A 7,814-nucleotide genomic window follows, 5' to 3' on the forward strand; every position below is an offset into this window, starting at 1 on the left:
CGCAAGATATACCCCGTAGGTAGGAAGTCTTTTGTAAGAGCGTTAGCCCAAGCTTTGTGACTTACAACGAATCCATAGTTGCAAATCCTCCGTTGTGCTCCTTGCGAAACCAACAGTACGTAACAAGTCCCAAGCAGAATGAAAAGAAAGAAGAAATAAAATCAACATGTCGGCCCCCGAAAAGGAGCGACCTGAGAGAAGGGAAGGGATTTGAAGTAAAGTGGGGAGGAGGAGAAGGAAAAGATGAGCTCACATACATTGTCAAAGAAAAAAAACCCCAGGTTGATCTGACTCGACTATGATGAAGGCATGCGCTTTCGCGCAGGTACGTCAAGCGCTTCTTGTGCGTCTCACCTCTCTTTCATTAATATGGTTTGATGATATGTTGGTCGGGAGGGGGGATAAATCCGTATTCCTGCGTCAGGATTGCTTTCTTTGGCAGGGTTTTGAACAGGATGACCGTTTTTTTCAAGGGTCATGTTGAGAGGATGCGTGCGTACTGTACATATTTATTAAGATTACAGTATGGATCTCCGCCACTGTCGACTTGCGTTTTCCTGCAGCTACCCATGGCCTTCCAGCAGCCGGGCTCCCTCGTGGTGGTGCTAAGGTACGATTTCACTAGATTTCAGGTGGGCTTAACGGGATGGTTTGGGATGGGGAGGAGTAGCTCGACTTGGATAGGCAGCCCCCGCTCCTCTTGTTCCCGATACTACACTACAATTCCCCCTTGGCCGAGGTGGTTCAAGTGCCTCTTCTGCAAGTCTGTTGCCATCCTACGGGGAGAACGAGAACCAAACAATGGCATGGGAATGTAGTACTACACCAATAGTAAGTAGGTAGGGCAACATTTTAGCTGCCAGCCAGCCAGCAGTACAAGAAACCAGGTCCCAACTCCTGAGCTGGCCCATGACAAGGTTTCTCGCCCGTTGCAACCTAGCTCTTTGCCACTAGTCGACGTTGGGAAGCACGATCATGGTCTAGGATCAGCTTTGGCTCCTGACTCGCGGGACTTGCCAGAGCTGAGAGCCTCTCAGCTGCTCTACTGTGTACATAGTACTAACCTAGGTGTTTGTTTTCACCTTGTGCGTAATCATGAACCCTATATAGGCTGGCCTTACTGCCCAAGCTTATCACTCACTACACTACATTACACTACAACCCTCCAAACGACTCGAGGTCGGGCCTTTGCGGTCGCATGTTGAGCACGTCAAGAAATGGATTGGGTTACTCATTGCCTCCTCATTCACCCACTCTGCCAATCCCATACCGACGAGGTGAATTCCCAATGGCGTATCATCCGGGCAAATTGATGGGAAAGTCACCCAGACGAATTGCTCAATGATGCGGTCAACAGCGCCGTTTCGGGTCGAGATCCACGGCATCTGTCTAGCGCGAACCCGGCCAACGTCACCGTCCCCTGTAGATCGCCAAGGTCCACGTCGGTTCTAGGGCCAAACACACAAACTGGCAGTGGGCACCACAGCAAACCTAGCCAGAGCCATCCATCCATGGATCCAGACGAAGAAGACAGAATGACAGACAACTCAAGTGACAAAGCCAGAGGGGCCACCCACGCTAGCAGTTACAGGGCATCTAAATTAGGTAGTAGCAGCTAGAGCGCTTTTGTGAGAAGCGGGCCAGACTGGTGGCGATGACTTCGATTCCTGGCAAGTTTCCCGCAAAATCCTGGTTGAATCAAACACATCTTTGTCCGAGGGGGAAGAAAAGCTTGTGCAAGGCACGGCACTCGGAGCGAAATAGCTTGCATAACATGGCAGAAGAAAGCAATCCATTGGGGTCGAATCCTACCATCCAGGTAACATTTCTACAGAGTACAACGACATCCTTGCGTTTCCAACTTGCTACAGCCTTGTTAGTTCAGAACTTCAGATGACGGCGAGCCCCCAAAAGGCGGACAAGGTGCTCCAACCACCATGGGAGGATAGCGTAGCATACGGCCGTCCTACCAACGGTCGCTTATCATCTAGCCGAGTTCAAGGGGGATACATTCGGATGATCTCGAGTGTTTTACAAACGGGCCAATCTTTTTTGAGTTGAGTTGCACTCGGCAGTAAATGGTCGAGTTCCGAGTTTTGACACCTGACCATATCTCACCAGCCTTCGCTGTAACTGTGCAATAACGCTCGGACCGTGGATGGTCGACTGAGCGGTGCCTAGCTGCCGATCTGTTAGTTTCTAAACGCCTCCTCGAGACTACTATATAGCGCTCTGACGATGGATAATGGTCAAGAATGGGCGGGTGCGCGGTTTCTGAGTGGTTGTCACAGCATTGATACTAGATGGTCCAGCAATTCATATAGTACAACCTCTCCGTTGGCTGGCCTGGTAATATAACACCAACCAAGTGCTATATATATGCGCTAGATCACACAAGATGTACACTACCATGTGCAGGAATCCGACCCCAGACGGCATTGAAGCAACACCATGTCAGCGCAAGCATTCGGCACGTTGGCAGACCCCTGTCCTTATTTGCCTGTTCTATCAATATGTTCGCTGGCGCCGTATGTATGCATGCAACCGCCAGCCCGCCTGCTCATAAGGATGCGGTCCGTTCCAATCGCGACATACTACTATGTAGTAAGGCACAGAGAAGGCACTATTGATTAATCGGTAGGTACTTTGTAAATGTGCTGGCCGCATCTCGTCAGCCATTGCCCACTCCATGTTGGTGACTGATGTAATATCACCGGCACAGCAATAATGCTTACTAGGCATTTCAAGGCCGGCCTCAATCACTGTCGTCAGACGGGTGTCACAAAAAGATGCGAGCACTCTGGACTTGTCGCCTTGCCTACCTACTCGAGGGGGGTGGTCAGAAAACACGGCAATATTGCCCTTCTCACCAAACAAATCCTCCCATCACCCCGCAATACATAGCATGTGGTTGCATCGTTCTGGGTTAATGATCGCATTTTCCATGGCACATCAACCCTCTCAGTTACAAGGACGGGCTTGGGATTGAAAGATTGTTCAAGCCTCCGAGACAATTGTGCTGCTTCCCAAACACCGGCTGGGGCTTCCGGTAGCACGCAATGACCAGAAAACGATAGTATAGCTCGTGCATGCTATATCAAAAGGAGAATATTGTATATGTACGCACTGACCCATGATCATATATCTTGTGTGTCTGTAGCGCCGACTGCACAGTATTATGCCGACCTTGCGGGGTCGAGGTGCAATAAGTCCCAGGGTAAGATGATCGTCGGACCCCCTCTTTGTGCACCAGCTATGTACTATCTCATGCATAGGCCGCCTTATTCGGTGCTGCATCGACAGCTGAGCCCTGTTGCTTTGAGCTCTGACCGAGCTACAGAGTATATAACTCGTAGATCTGAGCAGAACCCGAATACGCATGGACACTGAGTGGTAATCGTAGATAGAGTAATCATACCCAAGTATGCATGGGATGTGTGCTTTATGTATTCACCACTGATATGCTAATCGAATCAAAGGTCGTCTTGCGGAGAATTTCCGTTATAGACGCAACAATCCTAGCTCAATTCCATCTGCATCATACTAAGCTTTCTTTCCACCTGCTCGGCAAACATTGTCTGCATCCTAGAATGAATACTTTTCGGTGGTTCGTTTCGATATTTGGGCTTCTCAACGTTTCTCGCCTGCAGGCAGACTCTTATCATATCCCGGTGCCCACTGCCACAAATACTCGTTAGATCTGTTATCTCTTCTTGACCCGTTTCATTCTCGCTCAATCGCATCTCCGAACTGTTTCCGTCGCCTCCTGCGAACTTGAGCAATCGTCTGTAGATATCCCGTAGCTCGTCTCGTGTCATGGCCATAATATCTCCAATACCCAATGTGGCCTCGATCGGTTTCCAGACTGCGATTTCTGTGAAAATGACTCCAAGAGCGTAAATATCGTAAGACTTTCGATACACAGTCTTTGCCTCGCCAAACTGCGCGTGTGGATGTCGGTATATATCCGACGTCGGATCACAGGTTGGGGCTTCCGTCATGTCGACGCGATCGCTAGGCCTCGAGATGCCGAACCCTGCAATATAGGGCCGAGTCAAGTCGAACGCTCCGGTATCGTCTTCAAAGAAGACAATATTGTCACTGTTCAGACTTTTGTGCAACCAATCCACTAAATGAAAGCCAGAGAGACTCTGTGCCAGTGCAATACTCAGGGAGAGTCTTTTCGGTATGGGCGGCATGCGTTGTCTCTCCATTAATTGTCTCAGAGACATGACCTTTGGTTGACTTTTGGCATGTGATGGCAGTGAGAATACTATGCCAAAAGACACGCTGTTGTGAGCATCGACGTTCTTGATGTAACCCAGACATTGCAGCACACGAAAGCTGGCAGGGATTTCGTTGCAAAGCAGCCTGACGAGAAGAGCAATTCTCTCTTCTCGCTCAGCCACTCTTTCCTCGAACATCTCACCATTCGGAGAACTTTGAGTCCAGTCAACCCAGACACAACGGTCATGCCAGAAAGCAATGGTCCTTTGGCCGTGGAGGCTGGCAGAGGATCTTGTCGTGGAGAACTGGAATTCGGAAATATCCAGGAGCATGGTCTGAAACTCCTCCTTGATCGATGACAAGTCTTCGTCCTCCCACTGTTCCGCTTCCATCCAACCAATCTTGAGCTCTGCAAGCTTTTTTAGCTGTGACTTCTTTGCCTCGTGACTACTTTTTTGTAGCTCAGCAGCAATCTGCAGACTTTTGCTCTTGGTGGCAAACAGGTGTTCATAAGTGCCATTGTCTCCAGAGTCAATGCTCATTGCCCTTATGAAGGCTTTAACATCTCTGAGTTCCCGAAGAACCTGAAGAATATTGGTGTCCTTTGCCTGGTCATTGTGTTCCAGTCTTTTGGCTCTTGTCATATCCAACAGCGACACTAGATATGAGTTCATATCTGATAGTTTCTGGACCAAGGCCTCAATGGACTCCTTATCAATGCTTACCCAAACCAGTCGTCGTGGATTTCGAGCCACGGTCCAAAGTCTTCGGACTACAACAAGGAAGCGGCAGCGCATCTTTTCAAGGCTGTTGGATTCAACCAAGCTTGGAGTTGCTCTTGTCTCAGTTGCCGAGGTCGGTTCAAGTAGTAGTGCCTTTAACATATCATCACCCCGTCGCATGACCTCGTCTGGCACATCAGATCTGGGTTGATCCATGGTATTGCTGTACTTGTCTAAACTCTTCTTGATCTTTTTGAATGTTGCCTTAATTTCAAGAATTATCTGCACCAAAAGTTTGTGGTCAATGTGAGATACGCCATGGACGTGTTCCTTGCTGTACGCGTCTCTTATCATTGACAACACTTCGACAGCAATATCGGAGAATCGTTGTTGCTCCATTTTCATGCGCAAATGTAGATATTGACAGCTTTCAGGCATTTCGATTGCCTCAATGACATTCTTGTACACTTGAACAAATTAGCATCGTTGTGAACATGGTGCATTACAAAGGGACAAACACTTGATGCACTCATCCACGCCCTGTATGATGAATGATGCGGCACTGAGCCCCTGACCAAGTAAACTTATAGGATCGGCCATTTTGGTACGGAAATAAGCTATAACTAATTGTGAATAGCGTCCTGATTACTGAAGAAAGAAACTCCATAAGTGACTTCTGATAGTGAAAGAAAGAATGTGTGTCGTTTATACGATCATTTACTTATCCCTTCAGATTGTTATTACCAGCGTCCTCAACCTACGAGTATAAGAGGGGTAGGGTCTGGATCAGTACATATTCAAGCATACTGGATGCTGCATCTCAGATCAATAACCAGATTGGGCCGAGGAAATGGGAGTTTGTGCGACTGAAAAATGCACCTGGATGGGTGGTCATCCTGACGGTCACCTTCCCCGAATAGCCGACCACTTCTCAATAATTAACCAATAATATTGTAACACATGGAGAGATGCATGTATCGTTCGATGCTCTCGTTACAATCTTCTCAACTTCTATGGATTGATGCACATGTAAGGCGCTCATCAGGCAAAATGAAATGCCACCCTACCTTCTGGGGGCAATGAGGCTGTGGCGGCTAAGGCCGCAAATGACTACACCCGCCTTGCTTATATTCATAAGATCAAGCCGCTAAGATTGAAGAGAAGAAGGAGACCCACAGAATTAACTCTTGTCAAGGCGTTTTTTGATACATCACAAGGCATACTTTTCGTACAGACCTATACGAACACCGGAAGATACTGCACCCTGCCGTCTGCATACCTACCCGATCTCAGTACCAAGGCAGTTTTGAGCCCACTATCTGAGGTGGCTGTCCGGCTACTGAGTCTCACTGCATCTGTTGTGCGTCTTCGGAATAATAACTGTGGTGTGATGAAGTCTGGCTAACCGGCAATCTGCTTAGTGGAGCTATGGGCCAGAACAGTGATTCCTCTGAGAGGGAGTACCAGCGGATCATAAAGAAGTTTCCGTCTTTGAAGCCATACAAGGACTCCAAGCGGATGGTAGTCCTCCTGGATCAAGTGGGCGCCAAAGAGACTGAATTTAAAAAAGTCTTGAAAGATGAGGGCGTGACAGACCTTTGGATACCTCTGGAACATAAGTTCGGGAGATTTTTCCTGGAGCCTGGCTCTCTAAGCAAGTGGCGAAAGCAGCAAAGTGACTTACTATCAACGACATTTGATTTCGAGCCTTCTCCTGGGCTGAAGTCGATACCCCCACACTACAACCTGAGTTCGACGTCCTGTGGTGACTTGGGCTATCCGAGTAACCTTGATATTGGCGACACACTTGGTACTACAAAGTCAGCAGCTGTGGTTCAAGTAAGCGTTAAGGGTAAAGAGAAGGTTCCTCTGGCTCAAAAGATAATTTATCGCAAACATGAGCTTCAAGAAGAAACCAAACAAATGCGACGCATTCTAGGAGAGATACGAGCGTTGAAAAAGTTGCGACACAGACACTATGTTCAACTCATTGCTAGCTACACGACCGAACAACAGGTTGGCATCGTCATGAGCCCAGTCGCTGATTGCGACCTCCACAGTTTTCTTGAATCGTTCGAGAGCATGAAGGCTCTGAGCAGCCTGAAGGATTTCAAGGCGCTGCAGGACAAGCAGAACCAATTGGCTCGATTCTTTGGCTGCCTTGCCCAGGCCGTGGCTAATCTCCACTGCAGATACGGCATCCGCCATAGAGACATCAAGCCCAAAAACATATTGGTCCGTGGCGACCAAGTCTTGCTGGCTGACTTTGGCATTGCTCTCGACTGGTCTGACACTGGGGAAACCACGACTTACTCAAAAGAGGGCATGAAGGATCCGGCAGTAAGTATCGCAGCGTGGAGCATCTCGAAGAGGCTTTGACGCCATTTTCAACAGAAACATCCGCAAGACTCACAATGGCTAATTAATTCACTTACAGTACTGCGCACCAGAAGTATATCATGGAAAGAGAAAGGGTACCAAGTCAGATATCTGGTCATTAGGGTGCGTTTTCCTCGAGATGGCCCTTGTCTTGGAGGGTCTACCAAGAGATGATGTGAAGGAAACCCTCAACCGAGGCTTCTACTGGGAGGATATTGGCGCCATTCAAGACAGAATTAAAGAGATACAGAGATTTCGTTCCCAATGGAATCACGAGCCATTGGAATGGGTCCAGAACATGGTGCGAGAAGACAGAGATAGCCGATGGAAAGCAGCAGATGTTGTCAGAGCTGTCATCGAGTCTCCACTCCAGCGCTTTGCAGCCCATTGTTGCCACGTCTGGAGGGAACCTGAGTTGTCGGAAGATGAGGATCTTCAAGAGTACCGTGACGAAGAGGTAGGTCACCAGTACTCTCTCTCTCTCTC

General features: G+C 48.4%; 2 protein-coding genes across 2 annotated transcripts in view; one reads left to right on the forward strand and one right to left on the reverse strand.

Moving 5' to 3' along the window:
- Positions 1–3,518: 3,518 nt before the first annotated feature.
- Positions 3,519–5,348, reverse strand: PFICI_04377 (uncharacterized protein; the record flags this gene model as incomplete). The annotated part of the gene is made up of 1 exon (XM_007832958.1): positions 3,519–5,348. The coding sequence occupies one exon, from the start codon at positions 5,346–5,348 to the stop codon at positions 3,519–3,521; it is 1,830 nt and encodes a 609-aa protein (XP_007831149.1).
- A 1,029-nt stretch (positions 5,349–6,377) lies between these two features.
- The window catches only part of PFICI_04378 (uncharacterized protein), a gene marked incomplete at both ends in the record, with an annotated part of 1,993 nt that continues 556 nt past the window's right edge, over positions 6,378–7,814 (forward strand). Inside the window, 2 exons of the mRNA XM_007832959.1 lie at positions 6,378–7,289; positions 7,387–7,785. Coding sequence (XP_007831150.1) covers positions 6,378–7,289; positions 7,387–7,785 — 1,311 coding nt within the window. The remainder of the gene's footprint in view (positions 7,290–7,386; positions 7,786–7,814) is intronic.

This window comes from Pestalotiopsis fici, assembly GCF_000516985.1.
Source record: "Pestalotiopsis fici W106-1 unplaced genomic scaffold PFICI_Scf_3, whole genome shotgun sequence".
NCBI lineage: Eukaryota > Fungi > Ascomycota > Sordariomycetes > Amphisphaeriales > Sporocadaceae > Pestalotiopsis > Pestalotiopsis fici.